The 22196-nt window shown below is 33.1% G+C and overlaps 3 protein-coding genes and 1 long non-coding RNA gene across 5 annotated transcripts; 1 reads left to right on the top strand and 3 right to left on the bottom strand.

Annotated features, from left to right (window-relative positions):
* The first annotated feature begins 1250 nt into the window (after positions 1 to 1250).
* LOC106385102 (histone acetyltransferase MCC1-like) lies at positions 1251 to 3451 on the top strand. 2 transcript variants are annotated; one of them, XM_048752004.1, is made up of 5 exons: positions 1251 to 1648; positions 1760 to 1904; positions 2519 to 2639; positions 2706 to 2934; positions 3012 to 3451. In XM_048752004.1, the coding sequence occupies exons 1-5, from the start codon at positions 1500 to 1502 to the stop codon at positions 3190 to 3192; spliced, it is 825 nt and encodes a 274-aa protein (XP_048607961.1). In that variant the 5' UTR covers positions 1251 to 1499; the 3' UTR covers positions 3193 to 3451. The 2 variants fall into 2 exon arrangements, with proteins under 2 accessions (XP_048607961.1, XP_048607962.1); XM_048752005.1 differs by having other exon boundaries at positions 1253 to 1648; positions 2519 to 2618.
* A 1962-nt stretch (positions 3452 to 5413) lies between these two features.
* Positions 5414 to 7297, bottom strand: LOC106385950 (transcription factor MYB41). The gene is made up of 4 exons (XM_013825847.3): positions 7175 to 7297; positions 6696 to 6962; positions 5595 to 6302; positions 5414 to 5469 (listed from the first exon to the last, which is right to left on the bottom strand). The coding sequence occupies exons 2-4, from the start codon at positions 6956 to 6958 to the stop codon at positions 5433 to 5435; spliced, it is 1008 nt and encodes a 335-aa protein (XP_013681301.2). The 5' UTR covers positions 6959 to 6962; positions 7175 to 7297; the 3' UTR covers positions 5414 to 5432.
* A 4141-nt stretch (positions 7298 to 11438) lies between these two features.
* On the bottom strand, positions 11439 to 12561 carry LOC125584110. The gene is made up of 3 exons (XR_007321111.1): positions 12024 to 12561; positions 11834 to 11953; positions 11439 to 11755 (listed from the first exon to the last, which is right to left on the bottom strand). It is a non-coding gene; the product is annotated as an uncharacterized LOC125584110 (long non-coding RNA).
* Positions 12562 to 14674: 2113 nt separating this feature from the next.
* Positions 14675 to 20466, bottom strand: LOC106383437 (26S proteasome non-ATPase regulatory subunit 7 homolog A-like). Its single transcript, XM_048752003.1, has 6 exons — positions 19487 to 20466; positions 19211 to 19303; positions 18936 to 19093; positions 18789 to 18858; positions 18643 to 18698; positions 14675 to 18542 (listed from the first exon to the last, which is right to left on the bottom strand). Exons 1-6 carry the CDS (start codon positions 19671 to 19673, stop codon positions 18471 to 18473), a joined length of 636 nt encoding a protein of 211 aa, XP_048607960.1. The 5' UTR covers positions 19674 to 20466; the 3' UTR covers positions 14675 to 18470.
* Positions 20467 to 22196: the final 1730 nt, after the last annotated feature.

Genomic DNA, 22196 nt, shown 5'->3' with positions numbered 1-22196 from the left:
ACAATCACTTTTCTATTTTATATGGTATATAATTAAATTTAAATGACATTAACATATATATATATATATTGATATTGTTATATATTAAATGTTGCAATCTACTCATATAGTTTTTTATCATTTGTATATTTTTATAACAAAAACTTTAAATCACTAATAACAAAATTTTCATTGTCTGATTAATAGTATAATAATTTTTAAATATTAAAAAAAAAATCAAGGCTAAGTATAAAATTTAAATATTAAGTTGTCAATATTTGTTAAAAAAGTTTTACCAAAAATAATGGTTCAAAGAAAATTTTGAAATTAAAATATTTATGTATTTTTTACACTTAATATATCTTTTACACTTAAAATATTTTTTGCACTTAATATTTATATATATATCTTTTACACTTAATATTTATTAAATTAGAATGTTTATTACTTATATGATTTTGTAATAATATGTATCTTATCATAACAAAAAAAAAAAATAAACCATGGATCACAAAATTTGAATGTGAGACTTTCAATAGTTGTAGTAATTTATAATCGTTTAAAAAAAATCAAAATATAACATATATAGAAAAATCTAATTTTTTATTATATTGTTATTGTTAATTTATTTTATTAATTTAAAATTAAACAAATATGATAGAGAAGACACAATTTTTTTTTCAAATCTTTATTATTCAAAATCATTAATTTCATATATACTTTAGCCACATTAACCAATTTCATAATTTTTAGTTAAGGAAATAATGAAAAACATTAATAATGAATTTATGTTAATGTTTAGTTTAATAAAATGTTATTATATATTTAGATGAACCAACCTATTTTTATAAGGATTCTAAGATTTATTGTAGTGATGACGCATGATTAATTTAAATGTTGTAATGATTCTCCTTTAATATATAAATGATTTTTATGGAGACAGCTGCCCCTTCCCTAGACACTGTAGATCCGTCCATGAGTCGCCAAATGAATATGTAAATTTTTATGGGGACAGTCCCTCTCTAGACACTGTAAATCCGTCCATGAGTCGCCAAAAGAAAGACGACTCACACAACTATATTCTATAAATCACTTAGATGTCTAGAGTTATTTACATGTGACAGTTTGAGGTAAATTGCCAAACGATAAATGTTAAAATATGAGTAGTTATTTGATTTAATTTAATTTAATTATTTTACGCCTACTAACGTTGTAAGCAAAGATGCACGTGCCTGTTTGTGGGAAGGCACGTGAGATGATCCCAAGGAATCAAAGAAGCTTCGCTTCAAGCCTGGGGGAAGGAAGACTCTTTCTCTTCTTCTCCAAAAAGTCGTCTCATTCGATTCGATTCAATTCAATTCGATCCCCTCGGCGAAATCTTTGCAGATCAACGGATTCGATCTCCGGATTCCGAAACCCTATCCTACCCGGATCCGATTCCGTGACCGATTTGAATCTTGGGTTCAGATGATCACACACCGTTAGAAATCTAGGGTTCGAGGTTTAGATCACCGCGATAAATGTCGCGATTTCCTCGTGGGTTCGTGGGGGATTCGTCAATGGAGGAACCCGAGACGCCTCTTCGTCGTCCGAGTATTTGCTTCAGGCCGATAAACCCTTCTGATTTGGAACGTCTGGAGCAGATCCATCGCGACTTGTTCCCGATCAGGTTAACTGAAAAAGTTCCTTTCTTTGAACATCTTTTTTAGATTTAGAATCTGTTTTTTTTTTTTTTTGATTTGACTTTCCCTTTTTGGGGAAATTTGATGTCTTTCTTCAGGTATGAGTCTGAGTTTTTTCAGAATGTTGTCAACGGTGGTGATATTGTCTCTTGGGCTGCTGTTGATCGGAGCCGTCCTGATGGTCACTCTGAGGAGCTTATTGGTTTTGTTACTGCTAAGTTCGTGCTTGCCAAAGAAAGTGAAGTGAGTTTCTTTTTTACTTCGAGCATTTTCTTCCTTGTTTGGCTTAATTGAATGTTCTTGTAATGACGCTGCAAGGTCTTGTTGTTGTTCAAGTGTAGATTATGAATGGCTGAATGAATCGGTTTATTACAGTTAACATTCAACAGCTCTTTATAGTAAACGTTTAAGTTACGGTGCAAGCTTGTTTTGAGTGTGTTTGTGTGTGTTTTGTTCTGTGAAGAAGCTGCAAGGCTTGGTGAAGTGTCGATTTTGAAATGGGGTTCTTACAGTTTTCTTAAAAATCAAAACTTTGTTCAATTTCAGCAGCATTTTATTGAATTTTTTTTTTTTTTTTTTTTTTTTGTGGTATGTTAACCGCATGGGTTTATAAGCTGTATGTTGTATTCGTTCTTTTGGGTTTATAAGTCATTGTAGTAAATTGTAGATTTTGATTGTTGTTGAAATGTTTCATAGTGTACTATGGTTTAAAGCCTATGCTCATCAGATGGGTTTCTTACAAAAGCTCTCAAAAATCAAACGGATCCTCTGTTTTGACCCCGTTAGCTTAATGTAACAAGTCAATGGATATCCTTTGCGTATATATATACTGAGACTTTTTTCTATGTCTTGCGTAGATATCAGATTTAATAAGATATGACTCGTCCAAGGGAGAGGAGACATTGGTGTACATCCTAACGCTCGGAGTTGTAGAAACCTACAGAAAACTCGGAGTAGGTAGTGATTATATAACCCAATGTACAATGATATGGATTTTTATTGGTTCTTCTCCTCTCTTTCTCTGCAACTTTTGTTTCTTTGCAGCAAAGTCGCTTATTAAAGAGGTCATCAAATACGCTTCCAGTATCCCTGTGTGCCGTGGTGTTTACCTTCATGTGATTGCACACAACAATCCAGCTATCAGATTGTACAAAAGAATGTCTTTCAGGTGTGTAAGGAGACTACACGGATTTTACCTAATCAACGGCCAGCATTTCGATTCTTACTTGTTTGTCTACTTTGTCAACGGTTCTCGCTCTCCTTGCTCACCCTTGTAAGTACACAACACTTGAGTTTCTTTTTATTCATATATACGAAGGGGTAACGGTTTAATCATGGCTGCTTTTGCAGAGATCTTGTGGTGTTGGTTCTGAACTATGTGAGGAGTGGGATTAAAGTAGTGGCATCAAAGCTGACAATGAAGCAGGAAGAGAAAGGCTTGAAAGGGGTTAAATGCAAAGACAACATGCGGTGTCTATTGCCAACACAGACCAAACGAAACCTTGCATCATCAGGGTACGATTACGTTTAGTGTTTTGTATCTGATTCATTTCCATGTATTACTAAGCTCTGGTTATATGATCCTATTTTTTTTTTTTTTTTTTTTTTTGAAACACTGGTTATATGATCCTAATAATGTAATAAAAATGTAAATATTGTGATAGTCGAAAAATCTTATCTTTTGGTGATATGATCATAATTAAGGCTTACTGGGTCTGTTACGGTTAGTCCTTTTATATCAGTCTCGTTAAGTTCGATCACTGAGCTTAACAGGAAAAGTTTCAAATTCATTTACAGTTGTGACTTATAACATTTACTAGAATTTCAGCAAGGATACTATTTTTGTTGTTTTATCTTAGATTTTAGCGCGTGTACTATTTTTGTTGTTTTATCTACAAATTGATAAGTTTTTTGTTTTGATTATATAAAATGCCGCATGATAAGTTTCAATTATGCAGGTTTGTTATTTGTTACTTAATTATATAAAAAGTGTGAGTATATGAATTGTTGATTATTTCTATAAATTAAACATAAGTAATATGATTTGATTATAAATTATGATAGGCTAGAATGTTAAAAATTACTTGTTGTACAACATCATGTCCATTTAAATGTAATGATAGGCCCAAAAACCAAAAGACAATAATGTCATTAATGAAAATTTTAGTTTGTTCATAAAATTAAGGATAATTTTTGAAAACTGAAGTATTTCGTTAAGGGTATAAAATGGGAATGATCTCATTTTAATGGTATTGATTTTGCGATAAAAAAGTAACATGGGTTAGTATACAATAAATTTATAATTCAGGAGTTTGTGAAACAAAAAAAGAAAAAAAAAAAGAACAAATAGAGCAGGAACAAAGAAAAAGAATGCTACGGAATAAATTAACCGGTCCTCAATTATACCGATTAAAATTGATCCACGGACGAACTAAATCGGCTCTGGTAAACTCCTTTTTAAGGATTTTATGATGGCGTCTCTGATCTCTTGTTACATACAATATTTAGAAGAAGACATATAGCTCAGAATGAATTCATACCGAGACTGATAAATTAACAAATATGATTATATTTTGATGAATTGAGGAAAGTCGGCGTTGGTTTTGTTATAGTCAAAAGCTATTTGAGTTGGTTCGAAGAAATTGAACCGAATAAAAAATATTAGCCTTTGGCTTTTATATTCTTGAGAATACTTTTTTAGTACCTTCTTATAATCGTCAATCGTTTACATTAACACACGTTTATCCTCTGTCACTGTTCATAATTAAATGTGCTTGAGCGTTTAATCTGAATTAGAATTAAGAAAACAAAATCAGATTCCATTGACCAAAGTATACATCTTTCTTGGATTTTTCTTTTAAAACATTTTTCTTTGGCTTAAAGTAAAACACATTTTGATGTTGATCAATAATATTAGTTTGTTAAACGATAATTATGATAATCACGACGATAATTACAATTGCAAACAAATATTATTTCGATATATTTTTGTTTATAATTCATTTGTTTCAGATCATAATATGTTCCAGAGTAAGTTTAGTCTCGGCCGCAAGATTAAAAATAATGTCAAGATGTTCTGTCCCGCGAAACAGCTAGCGTAAGTTATGTAACTCTTCAGTTAGTCTTTTTGTCTCCTACGAAAAGTCAAGATTGTGTCACTTTCAGAGTGTATATTGTAGTTCACTTCTTCTTACCCATCGCCAACTAAATCTTTAATCTTCAATCATATTTGGTGAAACAAACAAAAGTATGTATATATATTTCTTATCCAAAAGTAATCATATTTATTTGTTCATTTGGCATGGGATAGTCAAGATTTTGTTTTGTTTTTACATCTTTGACTAAAATACAATTAATAGCAGACATTACAGGCTTGACTGTTTTTTGTTACGCGTTTGTATATGCGTTCACGTTTATATAGTATAGTTATTTCCAAGTAAAATTCAAATCGAAGAAAATATTTGTCTTTGCGTTTGATACTTGTATATACGTTTATGTTTTATAATGATGATCGGAAAATAAACAAACTTCATATTTGAAAAGGACATCTGAAATTATATTCTAAAAGTGTAATTACAAACAAGATCAAATATGTGTATTTAATACAATAAGTTAAAACTTTACAAGATCAATTTACTATACATGGTCTGAAAGAAAAAGGAACTGTGAAATGAGTGAACGATAAATATGCATAGAATAACTCTATCGACAACAACAACAAAAATATAAAATTATTCTCTAGCACTTTTTTGTTTTGTTTTTCAATCTTGTCTATTCAGGGAACGGCCATGGTTCCGAACACGTTTGCCTGAAAAACGGAGAATTAAAACATTAGACTAGCCAAACCGTTGATTATATGCAGTCATGTGAAAATTAGTCAAATTTATAATATCCAAAAAATAAACACATGTGAATGAGTAACAGGGATCTTACTCCATGATCTCTTTCCAATAAGAATCACCTGCTTCATCATCAATAGTGTCACACCATGGCTGATGGTGATCTTGTGTGAACGACGAGTTTGATGATGAAGGGTTAGAAGTATCATGACGGTGAACGATGTCTTTGTTTTTGATCATCATCTGGCTTTGTTTAAATTCCTCAGGAGATGCCGCAGCCAATAGAGGAAGCGAATTATGATCATCTTGAACATCCATTTGCATCAGAGAAGAAAAAGAATCCAAAGGCTGATCAATCAGTTGGTTTTCTACCATCATTTTCTCGTCGTGGTTAGCCCCAGGAACGTGAGAGAAGTTTTGAGGTTGACCAAAAAGACTTTGGTTCTCTAAGTAAGAAGATTGGCCAAAGAGATTGTTATTGGTCTGCATGGTTAATGGAGAAGAACTTGGAATGTTGTTGTTGTTGGTGCTAAGGACTTGAATCATGTTGTGTAATAATTGAGCTTTGGCAAGAGTTGTTGCATCCAGTTGCACATTTTGATTGAGATTCAAGAGGTTGTTGAAATTTGCGGCGGCGATAAGTTGTGGGAGAGCGGCTAACACGTTCAGATGGTCGGTTCGAGGCCTATGTGTCACCGGGTCAATCCCCATTTGGAGCAGTTTCTTTCTCAAATGTGTGTTCCAATAGTTTTTGATTTCATTGTCCGTTCTTCCAGGAAGATTACTGGCTATTGACGACCACCTTTCAAAAACAAATACAAAATATAAAACTAATGAAACTGATATTAACCTAGTGAATTAGTTTAAGATAAATACCTAATACTGATTTACTTAGTCCTAAAAAGATAATTAGTTTCAGTTTCAAGATTGAAAAACGGCCACTTACGTATGCAGCTAAAGAAAAACAGTGTAGTAGGTGTTTCAATTATTTTATTATATCCATAAACCATGTACTAATATATTTGTTCTTCATATAATACTATTACTTTTATATAACACTATTACTTTTTGACCGTTTACAACAAAGTATAGAAATTTTCAACTGAAAGAATTAGCATATCATAAAAAAAAAGAATTAGCATATAATATACTGAAGTTATTAAGGAACGATGTGTAAGAGTAATTAATTGATTACTTGTTTCCAAGAAGCGAATGGAGGTTGATGATGGTTTCTTCTTCCTCTTCAGTGAAGTTTCCTCTCTTGATGTCAGGTCTCAAGTAGTTGGTCCATCTCAGTCTACAACTCTTTCCACATCGGTTTAAACCGGCTTGCTTAGGAAGAGCTCTCCAGCTTCCATGACCGTGTTTTTGAATGTGATCAATCAGTTTCTCATCCTCTTCTTGTGTCCATGGCCCTTTCTTCAGCCCATTCTCGTCGCAACACGGAGATCTCCCCATTTTACTATAACACAAATTAATGTTAAATATACTTAGAAAAATTCTTGAATAAATCTAGAAAATTTAGCATAGGTAAAGCTAAGATAAAAGAAAGAAGCAGATAAGCTTTTGATCCCTAATAGTATTCATGATTAGATATGAATTTGTTAACGTTGTATGAGCCGAAGAAACATACGTACACAAGTAAACTAAGATATATTTTTTGTATTTTCGAACCTGTTAAAGATAACTCAGAACTCACAAGGAAGAAAGGTTTTGAGGCTAAGTGTGTGTGTGTCTGATCTTTGCGCTTTAAATAGAGTATTTGTGTCTCGTGTCTTGTATCTTGTCGGAACGAGAAGATCTTAGCTTTTGACTTTGATGGCCCGTACGAAAATACCCCTGCGGAAACTTATCATATTATTATTTGTAAGAAAATAGAAATGAAGAGAAGAAGATGATCAAGTTTGTGAAGCAATGTAGGTACACAAAAGTTGCTACAACTAATCCCATATGTTGACAAAAGACAGTTTGTGAGGCCTTCAAAGAATTTTAATGTACAGAAGAAAAATCAATTAAGTTTATATCATGATAAATATGAAAAATAATGATAGCAAGAAAAAGATGTGTCTTTAAAAGATAAAAAAAAAACACATGCACTTTTTTCTACAGAGTAAAAATGTAAGTCGTTTTGTGTGTGACTTATATATGAGACAACATATATGATTAATTATTAATTATGCTAGCCCGTTGATATTTAATTTAAATATACCCATTAATAAAAATTTCAGTGTCATGAGTTTGTCACCTCCCTTTCAGAATATACATGAAACCGATTCGTACCAACATATATATATTAGGTTTTCCACGTGGAGACGTTGAGTTTTTTTTTTCATATGGTTAGCAGGCATTCAATTATTATTGTGTAATTAATAATTATTGTATTTAATATCTGTATGTATTACAAAGTTTGCATGGAACAGTGTCTACGACTGTATACATCACTATTCATTACTCAACAAATGATCCACACCCTTTTTCAAAAAAAAAAAACAAATGATCCACACCATGCCACGTACTATATACGTATGTTAAGAAACATTATTGAAGTCAAATTGTTTATAATTGAATACATCGTGTTCTGATCAATATATAAAACAGTTGGCAAATATGAATCAGTACTATACGTCTCAAATCATTCAGATAAAACTAATGGCTACAAAATTAAGTTGGATGTTTAGTTTTTGATGAAATTTAATTTAAAATCAATAAATATTTTTTTTTTGTGTGGCAAATCAGTGAATAGTATACTACATTTCCCGCTACGTTGATAAATACCTATATCCATATCAATTATCATGTAATGTACTATGTTTTTAACTTAAAAGAATACTGTGGTATATATCATATATATATTTTCAAAGAAATGAAGCAAAAACGTCTCGGTATGGTGGTTGATTATTGGTGTAAATTTAGTTTTAAGCACATCAAGGCACGCAAACTCATACACGCTGGGACCCTCAAAAACCCTAACTTCTTCTAACGACTAAACTAAATCTTATTCAACACTAACTCGATCGCTTTTTAGATGCTTCTACGTTGAAGTTTATTGGTCCACAAAATCTTTTTACGTGGCCTTTATATTTACTGTCATCAATTTATAATAATATATGTTTCGTTAGATCACTGGTTAATTTAATATCGTTTCAAACATACAATTTAAATTCGTACATAATTAATTAGCTAATTGGTCAGAGAAATCAAATTCTGCTTACCTGTTTTTAAAACGAATGATACAGTCGATTATAAAATCAGATAATTCAAGCAATAGGTTAGTAATTCTTCTACTCAAACTAATCATATGAACTTATTGCATCAAACATATGTGTATATTACAATTAGTATCTTAGGTTCCGTAAGTAGATTTATTATGTGCGGTAGTTCTTAATCATATAATATTGCAAAATAACATCTCAAGAAAATAATCATAATTTATATCAAAATTCTAATTAAATAGGCGTATGCAATCAGTATTCGTAAGGCGGAAGTTTCTAACTAATCGGCAGACAGCAATGCTACAGTCGATCTTCTTCTAACCAAACACTTGTAACTCGTCTTACGTTTACCCCATAGGAGATAATCCATGCATAAATATTAAATGCATATTAGCATATACTGTTATTTTATTTACAATTAAATAAACTTATGTCCTATATATGTTTTAAAAATTATTTTTCATCAAGATGTTATTCAAACATCTACAATAACAGATTAACTGATTACTTCTTTTGTTATCGAATTTTGGAACTTGAAACTTTGAAAACTATTCTTTTTGAGCTTTCCTAGCACAACAATCAAATCGGTAGCATTCATCAATTAAGTTTGATTGTTTGTAATTGTTTACATTTGTGTATGTTTAGCATACTACCATTAACGAAAAAATGTTTTACATATTATCTTGATCATTATGATGATTAAAATATTATTCTTTGTCAAACATTGTAATATAAAAGGTAAACGCAAACAAATAATCAAGACGCTAACTTATTTATAATGTTCAAATTGACATTAGCTCAAAATTAGTTAAGGACAAAACTTGTTTAAGTACTTGAGTTTCTCCAAAATGAACAAACCAACACCATAAAGTATTTATACACGTCACATATTGTTGAATTAAGAACAAAGTAAAATTTTATATACATCTCAGTATACTCCTTTATATGACCCATCTCTGACAGTAGATATTATCTTCTTGCGTAGTCAAACCTAACATCTTGAATAAAGACCAGACTGCAACAATTTGCACGTTACATTGCCATGCATTTATGCAAAATTTTATTTTGGAAACCTAAAGTTTTTTTTTTTGAAACCTAAAGTTTAGTACTACATGAGAAAAAATCTCTTACTTTTACTGAAAGTTACGTATAACACCTACTTTGACATACAATGAATACAGTAGAGATTAGGATAAACTTCATTAAGGTGTCACAATGCCCATTTTACCTTCCGCATTTACTTTTAGTTTTAGGACAAAACTATAAATATGAAAAGAGGTGGTTAAAACGAAGACTTACATGTCAAAAAACGTAGTCAAGTCTTTGATTTACCTTCTCGGAGTTGTTAATTACCGTACGTAAAGTCAAATATAATGGGAAGGACTGTTTTAGGAAGTATATAAAAATCAGAAAGTGAAAAGACTAACACTATAATTAACAGTGAAGCGTGAAGGACTTAAAGTTCGACACAGTCAAAAAGGTTATATTCCTTTACTTGGTTGATGATGCCTTCTAAAGCAGGGAACTCAAAAGCTCGTTGGCTTTTCCGAAAGATAAGTTTTCGCCGAATGGGTTATAAACTTATAATCATTTGCTTTTTCATATAGTAATAATACACATGATGTTTATTCATTTCACACAGCTTTTCTACCTTTAATAGTTCTAATGGTACCTTTTTTTTCTAACTAAATGGTTCTTTTTCTTTTCCATATAAAAGTTCTTGCTCATCAAATAAAAATAAACAACAGAGGTTGGCAATTGGTGCCTGCGTTGGTAATCCAGCCGATTTAGCGCTTATCAGAATGCAAGCTGATAATACTTTGCCTTTAGCTCAGCCCAGGAACTATACCAATGCCTTCCATGAAGGAGTTTTGGCATGATGAATCGTCTTGTAAATGTACATTTACAGCACATAATCTACTTAATTATTACAGGAGTGTTGTCATGCATAACAGAATTGTGTGTTAGACTTGATCAAATTTAAAAGTAGTAGATTAGAGAAAATACTCTTCGCGAGAGAGGAGTCTCTAAACTCTCGACCATGCTCGAATTGATCCGAATGCATTCTCCTTGCTCTCTTTTGGCCCCTTAACCGTAATAACAACCCATCTCAGATTAAGATGGATTATAACCGGATAATTGAGCTTCTAAGTTCAAAAGGGTTTGTGCCATTTGCATTCGGATTGCACTATGTTCTCAAAATGATCGCTCAACACAAGAACTTGTCCGGAATAGCCACAACGAATCTGGTCTCATTGTCATAATCTTTCCTCAACGACTTGCAAACAAAGATTTGAGACACCTTTTTTTTTTGGTTCTTAGTGACTTAAGGAGGTGTTATTAGTTTATATATTTTAATTGATTTAGAAATCCATATAGTATTTATAAATCCAAATAAAATATGCAAATCCGGAAGTTTTCTCTCGGATTTAAGTCTTTGTATCTTTAACTAAAAAATCCAAACAAATCTATTCAAATCCACTATAAAATCAAATATATTAGTAAATTCGTGCGATTGAATAACACTTGATTTGATACAGAATTTATGAATCATTAAACCAATAACACATGATTTTAATACAGATTTGAAAATTATAGAATCAATAACACTAGATTTAGTTCGGATTTTCAAATCCATTAAAATACAACAACCAATAACCCCTACTTAATGATCTTATTAAACTGAGATTTAAACCATATAAAGAACACCACACTGCACAAGATGCTTACTAAATACTTTTTTAAATAATTAGAAGTTTCATAATATCCTTTTTAAGTGCTGAAGACTAAAACAACCATCTAAATTAACAAAATAAAACCCGAGTCATCCAGCCATACACAGATTATAATGTCTAAAACAAAAGACGATCTTCAATAAGTAGGAGTAGCAAGGCAGGAGTCAGGGCCATGAACAATCAACCGTTTCGGTATCGGCATAGCTCTAGCACGGAAACACGTCCCCGTGACACGTCTTTGACTTGGTCGACAAACCTTCAAAGCATTTTCCACTGCTTCATATTCGAAAAAGTAGACCAAAGCACGTCTGCAAAAGAAAAACTGAGGTTAGATGGAGTTTGTAAAAAAAAAAAAAAAAAAATCTCACACAGTTTACTCAACAAACCTTTTGAAAACAAAAACATCGGTGATCTCTCCACAGGAAGAGAAATAGTTAACCAAAGCCCTCTTGACATCAGCCTCACAGAGCAAATAATCATATCCTTTAACAGTAATGCCTCGGCTCCTGCAATAATGAATTTGTCAGCAAAATTAAAAACATAATGCAAGAGAAAAATACGAGTATATAAATTTACTTGTATCTTTTGAAGTGGGCGACGTATTGACGTGCCGCTTCACGAGTAGTCAACCCAGATCTCAGACTACTTAGCGCTGGTGGTAAGATCTTGACGGACGCTCTCCATCCTCCCACGTCACTTCCGTTGAGGGCCAAGGCCTTCTCTGCTGCACCTTTCCCGCCGAGAACCACAGTAGTACTTGTGCCGTTAATAGCATTGGTCACCGGGTCTCTCGGCACCTTCACGAACTCCACGTTTCCACAAGAGCTGAAGTGGTTCACCAAGGAAATGTCGAGATCAACGGCTCGAAGGGAAAGGTCATATCCCTCGACACTGATCCTAACCCTGTAACATCAAAAACAACCAGATATATAGTTAATTGATTACGCGTTTAAGCACACACCAATTAACCTAATGTGCCAACAATACCACAATCGAATGGTATGTCATTGTAGCATTTTAGGATCGAATCCACAGAGAACTAGAGACTTATAACACCAAGAATACACAAACCTTCCTAATCTAAGCAAACAAGAAGATAGATGATTTGTAACAAACTAATATCCTAGAAATATAAACAAGTGAATCCATGGGCTAAGGGAATTGACTTCAAGTAACTAAGATCCAATCTAGGTGACAAGCTTTCAATCAAAGTAATCTCTTAAGTCTAAACACAATTTTAGACAAGTCCTATGTCTAGGTAAATGTCCATTTGCTTAGAAATCATTAAACATCAAATGTCTTTGGCTTAATTCAATCAAGCAATCTTTAAGTTCAAGTTTAATAACTATCTAGCAATTTTAACATCAAGTGTCCTTGGCTAATCTCACTAGAGCTTAGTTGAGTTGATTCAAACACTTCATCTAATCATGTCTGATGAGAAGTGTTTAGAAATCAGGTTTAGAGTGATCAAGACTAAACAAGCATTAAAAATACTCAACAAGCAAGTTCATACAAGGATCTAATACAATAACACCATAGATCTTCACTAAGTTACTCTAATCTCCCTAACCCATGAATTCTTAAGGAAACTACTCACTAATCTTCATGAAAACACTTAATCTCATAATAGATTGAAGCATATTCAAGTAGATACAACAGAGAATAAAGATAAACAAGGATTAAATAAGCAAAACGAAATTAAAACTCAAGAACAGATGATGAACAATTGAAGAACAGCTCAAGAACACTAAGAACAATGATATTTCAAAGAGAGAGAGTTTTGACAAGTTAAATTATTACAAAGTTGGATAATGATGTTTCTTGCCCACTCTTATGATAAAAAGAAAGCAGATATTATACATAAAAGTAGGAAAAATCGTGCAAAGGAAAGGTGGGTGGAAGAAAGTGGGAAGTTGGTTAATCCCATCAACTTTCCAGTGGTCCCCGGCAAGGGTTGATACACCTGTAGTAAATCGATTATAACTTATCCAATACAGCTCCAAATGACTTGAAACCACTTCCATTGGAAAGCTAACTCAATTTCCAGTGTCTCCACAAATTTTCAGCTTCAGAAAAGATCTTTAAGGCTTTCATCCGTGTTCATCTTTCACTCTCCGGATTCGGGAGCGACCTCGCTGTGTCGCTGCGAGAGGTCGCTCCGGATTCGTTGTCTCCGGGTGATCAATACGCGAGCGACTCTTCCCTGTCGCTCTAGTAAGGTCGCTCTGATAGGGAGATCAGAGCGACTTGACGGTGTCGCTCCCAGCTGGTCGCTCTGGTAAGGTGCTCGCCCAATGATCACTTTTAACATTTCTTTTGGACTCCAATTGCACTCAAAATCCCACCAATGGTCCTCTAATTCATCCATGGTGCTCTCCAACACCTGATATGTACAAATGCAATGATATGCAACCTAAATGTGCCTAAATGATGCTCTAAATGACCAAACCATGCAAGAATAAGAAGTTAAAAACATGTAAATTCACAAGATATCAACTCCCCCACACTAGTCCTTTACTTGTCCTCAAGTAAACTTTCAAGTCCTAAGAAGGAAGAAGTTTGAAAAAGGGAGCTCATAGCCAAAAGACACACATCTTAGCTCTTCTACAACATTCCAAATGATCATAGCAAACAATCATTGGTCATTCTTTTATCAGTCTAGCTTCTCAATGCCTATCAACCTCTTTTTATTTCTTTATACAAAGTGCAATGCTCATCAATCAACAAGTAACTTCAACCAATTCTCACATTCATTCACACACACACACAAGGTGGATTCTCACAAATGGGCACATGATCTCAATCACTTGGCTTGGTAGATTAATGGTCTTTTATGAATAAAAAGAAAGGTTCAAATACAATCTTTTTAATGGTGGCAATCACTCAAGAACAAGGAGCATGATCATTATGCAAAATTTATCTAAGACTAGGAGCAATTCATGCATACATAGCTCATTCTCATCATTCTACTCTTCTTCCTAAGTGATTACAAATTCTACCCATCTTTTATATTTCAAAACCCAAGTATATACACTTCACTCACATTTCTCACCAAGTGAACTCTCTTTTTTTTTTTTTTACATGATCAACCAACTAAGAACTTGACACTCTTTTTCTTTCCCCATTATGATCTTTCATTCATTTTTTTTTTTTTTTTTTTTACTTTGGGGAATTCTAATTGACACACTTAAGAGTTTTTCTTCTTTTATTTTCTTGGTTCCTATTGGTTTTCTTTTCTTATTGACACTCTTTGATCTTTTTCTCTTCTCTCAAACCCAAGATATAACAACTTAAAAACACACAAACTCACTCATTATCCTAGATGCTAGTTCAAATGAGGATCTTATGCTAGCAATAGATGAGAACAAACATATGTCGCTCCCAATACTCTCAAGATTTTGCACATGACAAGCTATCAATAAGAGACCTCACTCAACAAATCGATATTGGTTTCAAAGAATGGCAAGGGTTCAAGGGTAGGGGAGTGCTATTTGGGTTAATCAAAGGATAAGACATGGAATAAGATAACCCAAATGTGTATGAAATCCATGATCAAGTATGCAAGTGCCCATATGCAAGAGAGATTAAATTCATTATGCTCAAGTTCAGTTTGTAATTGGTTTCAAGAACAATGTCAATATCATATGAGCAACATGTTTCAAAAAGAGTTTTCAAGGCTCAAGAGATGCTTGTAGATATGTTCTTTTCATGGCAATTTCAATCATGGCTCCCTATGCATAATTCAAAACTCACAACTCTTTTTAAATTTTTTTTTTTTTTTTTTTTTTTTTTTTTTTTTAGAAATCACAAGAAAATCCAAAATGCAAATCATTAAAATCCACACAGATGCAAAGTGCTAGATATGTCAAATGCAAATCATCCAAATAAAACCAAGCAAAATGATCAGTTTTTATAGTACCCCCACCACACTCGAATCACACAGTCTCTTGTGTGACTTTGAATTTGGAGTGGTTTACATGATAAGTAAAATAAAAATTACTAGAGATGTGGAGAGATTTTAAACCGGATTAGAGTACTTACCTTGTGACTGTAGCGACTTGAGCATGTCACTATGGATATGTCGCTATGAGCATGTCTCCACAGCACTTGTGTTTCTTTCCTAGCCTCTTTTGAATCCTTTCCTTTTCCTGAGCACCTTCCAAACTGAAATGACACACAATTCACACAAACAAACACACAAACAAGGATAGTTCACACAATTTATTAAAAACATTCACACATATATACAAAGGATACTCTTGAGATTTCCTCCCAAGTGAGCTTGTTTTAAGTCTCTAGCTTGACTTTGTGTGCTTGCTAATCATAAGTATCAAAAGGTTGAGCCAATGCACCTTTGGTCCCTCTCCTCCAAGAACAAGGAACCAAGTATGCAAAGGAGCACACTACTGTCCATAGAAAATAGACAGATTTTTCCTCAAAGAGCTTCACTAAAGATATGACATGAGTTATGAAATGCTCCTTGAGGTTCAGATGATCATGAGAATCAAAAGCATTAGGTGGAAACACAAAATCAACTACATGTTCAAATGAGGTTTTAACAAAGTAGTCAACTCTATCTCCATCAATCAAATAATACACAATGTTCACATTCTCATGATAGTTTTCAGCATGGGGGTTTTCTATCTCAAGCAAGAGCTTATCCACATCAAGTTCATCCCCTAAATCAGGAAGTTCAAGAAGAGGTCTAGGTTCATCAAGAATGAAAAACTCAGATTCAAGATCAAATGAAGCACATAGATAGCTCTTGTCAAAACAAACTTCAATATGATCTCTAACAAGTTTTTCTATTCTCAACTCATCTAGTTTCTTAGTTTCACATATCAGATCAAGACATTCATTCATGAGCACAAGAGAATTAAGACCAGAGATATTATTCTCACCACAAGGCAAGCATATTTCCTCGAGTTGAAGTTTTAAAGTGGAAATTTCTATACCTTCCAGTTGGAGTGGTGGAGCCCAATACATTACCTCATTAAGGGCACAAGCAGCATCTAACTCATACTGGGTAACCTCCCTTTCTTCAAACTCTGCTCGGTCCCTAATGAGGTGTATCCGGATAAGTTGTGCTAGGTTTCTCTTTGTCTTGTCCCGATTCTCTTTCATTCTCTGAAGCCGATGCAACTCATCCCTTTGGTCTGGTGTGAGTATGCGTATATCAAAGGGTGGTGGCTTCACATATGGCTGATCTTCAATGCGATCTTCAAATGTCTCTTCCTCTTCTTGTGGCTTCTCAGAGTAGCTTGAAGCCATCTCTACAAATAACAAAAGCTAGAAGAAGAGGTTAGTAGCTATACAAAAGCAAAACAAAGCATAAGAAAATAAAGCTTAATCTCAAGAAAGTTTGAAATCTTAATGACAAATCTACTTAGTTCCCCGGCAACGGCGCCAAATTGATTACGCGTTTAAGCACACACCAATTAACCTAATGTGCCAACAATACCACAATCGAATGGTATGTCATTGTAGCATTTTAGGATCGAATCCACAGAGAACTAGAGACTTATAACACCAAGAATACACAAACCTTCCTAATCTAAGCAAACAAGAAGATAGATGATTTGTAACAAACTAATATCCTAGAAATATAAACAAGTGAATCCATGGGCTAAGGGAATTGACTTCAAGTAACTAAGATCCAATCTAGGTGACAAGCTTTCAATCAAAGTAATCTCTTAAGTCTAAACACAATTTTAGACAAGTCCTATGTCTAGGTAAATGTCCATTTGCTTAGAAATCATTAAACATCAAATGTCTTTGGCTTAATTCAATCAAGCAATCTTTAAGTTCAAGTTTAATAACTATCTAGCAATTTTAACATCAAGTGTCCTTGGCTAATCTCACTAGAGCTTAGTTGAGTTGATTCAAACACTTCATCTAATCATGTCTGATGAGAAGTGTTTAGAAATCAGGTTTAGAGTGATCAAGACTAAACAAGCATTAAAAATACTCAACAAGCAAGTTCATACAAGGATCTAATACAATAACACCATAGATCTTCACTAAGTTACTCTAATCTCCCTAACCCATGAATTCTTAAGGAAACTACTCACTAATCTTCATGAAAACACTTAATCTCATAATAGATTGAAGCATATTCAAGTAAATACAACAGAGAATAAAGATAAACAAGGATTAAATAAGCAAAACGAAATTAAAACTCAATAACAGATGATGAACAATTGAAGAACAGCTCAAGAACACTAAGAACAATGATATTTCAAAGAGAGAGAGTTTTGACAAGTTAAATTATTACAAAGTTGGATAATGATGTTTCTTGCCCACTCTTATGATAAAAAGAAAGCAGATATTATACATAAAAGTAGGAAAAATCGTGCAAAGGAAAGGTGGGTGGAAGAAAGTGGGAAGTTGGTTAATCCCATCAACTTTCCAGTGGTCCCCGGCAAGGGTTGATACACCTGTAGTAAATCGATTATAACTTATCCAATACAGCTCCAAATGACTTGAAACCACTTCCATTGGAAAGCTAACTCAATTTCCAGTGTCTCCACAAATTTTCAGCTTCAGAAAAGATCTTTAAGGCTTTCATCCGTGTTCATCTTTCACTCTCCGGATTCGGGAGCGACCTCGCTGTGTCGCTTCGAGAGGTCGCTCCGGATTCGTTGTCTCCGGGTGATCAATACGCGAGCGACTCTTCCCTGTCGCTCTAGTAAGGTCGCTCTGATAGGGAGATCAGAGCGACTTGACGGTGTCGCTCCCAGCTGGTCGCTCTGGTAAGGTGCTCGCCCAATGATCACTTTTAACATTTCTTTTGGACTCCAATTGCACTTAAAATCCCACCAATGGTCCTCTAATTCATCCATGGTGCTCTCCAACACCTGATATGTACAAATGCAATGATATGCAACCTAAATGTGCCTAAATGATGCTCTAAATGACCAAACCATGCAAGAATAAGAAGTTAAAAACATGTAAATTCACAAGATATCATTAATGGCACATCTTAAAAGAAATTTCCAAAAAAAAAAAAAAAAAAAAATCATCTCACTGATTTTTGTAGAAATCCATGTACGACTCCATCGCATCCACAAAGCTCACACCTCCCAATGTCATTCTCTGAAACATAAAAAACATAAAATGAGAAACGAGACCTAATCTAAAGAACAATTCAACACATGAGAAGCAAAAGCCGTAGATATGAGAAGAAGAAAGTTACCTTGGGGGCAATTTCTGTAGTTGTATCTTGAAACTCACAGAGGAGATGTTCTTCACCTGAGAAGAAAAAAAATGTACATATGAGAAGACAAGACAGTTCTCAAACACGATCACAGAAGATGGCTCTATTATTTTTTTGGGACGTACCAGAGTCCTCCTTGACTTCATGAGGAGCGATTTCTACAGACGCACGAACAAAGACTTCTTTCTCGATTTTCTGAAGAGAAGCAGTATGCAATCAAGATGATTAAATATATACAAAATATAAATTGTTAGGAAGAGTATGTGCGTTACCTCGAGGCTGGACATAGTATAGTAAGAATTTGTGGGAATTCCAAGTCCTACATTGATAACGACCAGCACTGGATAGGGAGCATAGTGGCAGAACTGAGCGTGAACATCCAAATCATTATCTCGAAGTTCAGGGCCTGTGCTGTACCAACCAACCATGTCTGAAAAGAAAAGAATTTTTGTCAAAAACATGGTCGCAACATAGACATATAAAAAATCAAAGCAGCAAGTTTCTGAAGTACTTCTTTTCAAAAAAAAAAAAAAAGTTTCTGAAGTACCATTAATGCCGTGGAACAGTTGCAACATTGAGCGGTGGTGTTTGTGATAAAAAAACCCGCCACATGGGTCTTTTCCATCCTCCTTGAAGGGCACTACAAATCAATATGCAAATAAGTCGTATGCTAGCAACACGTAGGTTCCTAGTGACAGTGTCCAGAGATAACATCTATGCAAACTCAAATAAAACCTAAAAATTTATTTTTTCCTTAAACCCGAATTTCTGAGGGAAAAGCGGGAAGTGAGATCGAAGATAGGGAGGGAGTTGAGGGGCGAACCTGGGTAGCTGTTGATGACATCAACGATACCATGGGAGCTACCGCCTAGAAGAACACCGACAACGCGCTTGCCTGATTTCTTAGCGAGGCGGTTGTAATCGTCGACGATATTACGCAAGACGAGTGGATGAACGACCACCTTCTCGATCGTCCTTGCTGTTATCTGTTGCGTCTCTGTCACATCCATGTTCGGAGAATTAACCTTCGTTTTGCTTCTTCTCCAGGAAAAGTCCTCTAACCCACTTCTTCTCTCGTCTATTTATTTCTCTTTAATGGGCCGGACTTGTAATGCGTTAATGGTACGTCATCCATCATATGACGGCTCTAATCGGGTTCGTATAACCCCATCCATAATTAGGGTTTTGCTTAATTTTCTCTTTTATTTATGTTTGTTTAATGTTTACGTGTGCATGAAGGTTTGTTGAGATGGATTAATTATCTGAGACCCGATCTCAAGCGAGGTGGTGTTTACTGATGCATGAAGAAGAACGTATTATAGAACTTCACTCCCAACTTGGCAACCGGATCATTTCATCTTCTGTCATATATTTTCGTTACTCCATATCAAACTAGATTTTTGACAAATTAAACCTCTTTCCAATGTTACACCATTCTTTGATTTAGGTCCGATATGTTTAGTCAGCTTCATTAAAATTCTTTCTTTCAGAAGTTGTGAAGAAACAAAAAAACTAAGTTTTTGACGAATCATAAACTTCTGCATGATAAGTTGATTATGAGACGTAGGGCTGGAAAAAAAAATCCGAATCCGAAGAACCGAACTGAACCCGTCCGAAAAAATAGTACCGAACTCGAACCGAAATTGATTAAATATCTGAACGGGTCCAAAATTTTGGTATCTAAAGAATCGGAACCGAACCCGACCCGAACCGAAGTATTCCGGGTACCCGAATGTATCCGAAATTGATTTCTATACCCTCTTATATAAATATACTACGTGTCTTCCTGCACCATGTGCAGTAAAAAAATTTAAATATTTTTTAACAGATAAATATAAATTATATTTTAAAATAAATTTTATTAATATTGTAAATTTTCTTTTTCGTATCAATATTTTAATATAAATTTGATTTAATTAAACATAAAAGTTATATTTAAGAATATGCATGTATATATTTGAAATTATAATCTTAGATAGATTTTTCTATCTATTTATTTTAACTAAATATATTAAATAAATTTGTAAAAGTTGCATAATTACCAAAAATTAAAATTAAACAATATTTATAAAAATTTGAAGATATATAAGAAAATAATGATTTTACGAATAAATTTTTATAATTTTCTAAAAAAATTGTATACATTTTTGAAAATTTTAGTAATAAAATTGTATAATTTAAAAATATATAATTATATTATATTTCGAAATTTATAATGCCATATTTGAATATATTTATTTTAATGATGATTTATGAGTTATTTCCATATTTTAAAAAAAAATCCAAAAATATAAATTGACATTAAATGTAATATATGAGTTATTACCATATTTTAAAAAGTTTATAAAAAATATAAATTAACATTAAATGCAATTGTCCATGTCATATTAAGCTATAAGACAAATCATCAATTTCAGTAGCCATGTAATATTTGTTTTGTGAAATTGATTGTAAAAAGGACATGTGGCAAAATCACTTCGCAAATTTAGTGTAAGAGATTTTAGATTTAATGTCTATTAAAAACATCCAAAATATATAAGATATTTTTAAATTGTCCAAAATACTTGAAAATATATACAAATAGTCAAAAGTAAATGTCTAAAATAGCTAAAATATACTCAAAACACCAAAAATGTTTGAAATATCTATTGATTATCTATCCAAATATTCAAACCAAATCAAATCATATGTTAAGTTTAGGTATTTTGACATATGTTATTCAAATTTTTATGTAATATAATATTTTGTTTCTAGATTTTGAGAAATTTAAAGTATATAATGAATTTCAAATTTTTAAAAATTTTAAAAATTTTAAAAATAATTTTAATGGGTTATCCGAACCCGAACCGAACCCGCAAATATCCGAACCGAACACGAACCGTAATTTAGAAATATCCGAACGGGGCAGAAATCTTTGACCCCGAAACTCGAATAGATCCGAACCGAAACCGAGTGGATGGATATCCGATCGCCCACCCCTAATGAGACGTAATATAAAGTGTTATTGATATAAGTCACGTTATATTATGAACGCTTTAGTTACGCATGCTACTTATTCTATACATGTTTAATGAATGTTTTGGACGTTGTAGGTGGTCTAACCTCTCATTTCTCTGGTCGAAGGGATAACTAGATAAAAAACCACCGGAATACGAAGATCAAGAAGAAGATGAAACATCTTGGATTAGATCCGGCTACACTATCTTTTCGATATAATTACACTAAATATTATCAAAATATATTGAAATGTTAAAAAAATAGAGATATTTTAGTTGCGAATATAAAACCAATAATATAATGTTTTGTTTTTACTTATAGAAAAAAAAAATATATATATATAGATTATTAATTTATGATTTTAATAGGAATAATATATTTACATGAGAGTTTTAAAAATAATATTATCTTATTATTTTATTAATTTGTGGTCCAAACTGGGACCGACGAAATTTATTGATTTATATAAATTATTAATTTATAGAGGTTCTACTGTATATGGAATCAAACGATTTTCTTCTTTAGAAAACATTGTT

Source organism: Brassica napus, chromosome C3 (genome assembly GCF_020379485.1).
Source record: "Brassica napus cultivar Da-Ae chromosome C3, Da-Ae, whole genome shotgun sequence".
Classification (NCBI taxonomy): Eukaryota; Viridiplantae; Streptophyta; class Magnoliopsida; order Brassicales; family Brassicaceae; genus Brassica; species Brassica napus.
The sequence above is the reverse complement of the archived record's forward strand: the minus strand, read 5'-3'. Positions and strand labels throughout refer to the sequence as shown.

Bases quoted from the DNA above. Each gene is read 5' to 3' on its own strand.
- LOC106385102 (XM_048752004.1), top strand. From the start codon at position 1,500: ATGTCGCGATTTCCTCGTGGGTTCGTGGGGGATTCGTCAATGGAGGAA. The intron at 1,649-1,759 runs GTTAACTGAAAA...GTCTTTCTTCAG, and splicing joins CGCGACTTGTTCCCGATCAG to GTATGAGTCTGAGTTTTTTC. The intron at 1,905-2,518 runs GTGAGTTTCTTT...TGTCTTGCGTAG, and splicing joins TGCTTGCCAAAGAAAGTGAA to ATATCAGATTTAATAAGATA.
- LOC106385950 (XM_013825847.3), bottom strand. From the start codon at position 6,958: ATGGGGAGATCTCCGTGTTGCGACGAGAATGGGCTGAAGAAAGGGCCA. The intron at 6,303-6,695 runs GTAATCAATTAA...TGTTTTTGAAAG, and splicing joins CATTCGCTTCTTGGAAACAA to GTGGTCGTCAATAGCCAGTA. The intron at 5,470-5,594 runs GTAAGATCCCTG...TCCGTTTTTCAG, and splicing joins TATTGGAAAGAGATCATGGA to GCAAACGTGTTCGGAACCAT.
- LOC106383437 (XM_048752003.1), bottom strand. From the start codon at position 19,673: ATGGATGTGACAGAGACGCAACAGATAACAGCAAGGACGATCGAGAAG. The intron at 19,094-19,210 runs GTACTTCAGAAA...TTTTCTTTTCAG, and splicing joins ACTGTTCCACGGCATTAATG to ACATGGTTGGTTGGTACAGC. The intron at 18,699-18,788 runs GTACGTCCCAAA...TTTTCTTCTCAG, and splicing joins TGAAGTCAAGGAGGACTCTG to GTGAAGAACATCTCCTCTGT.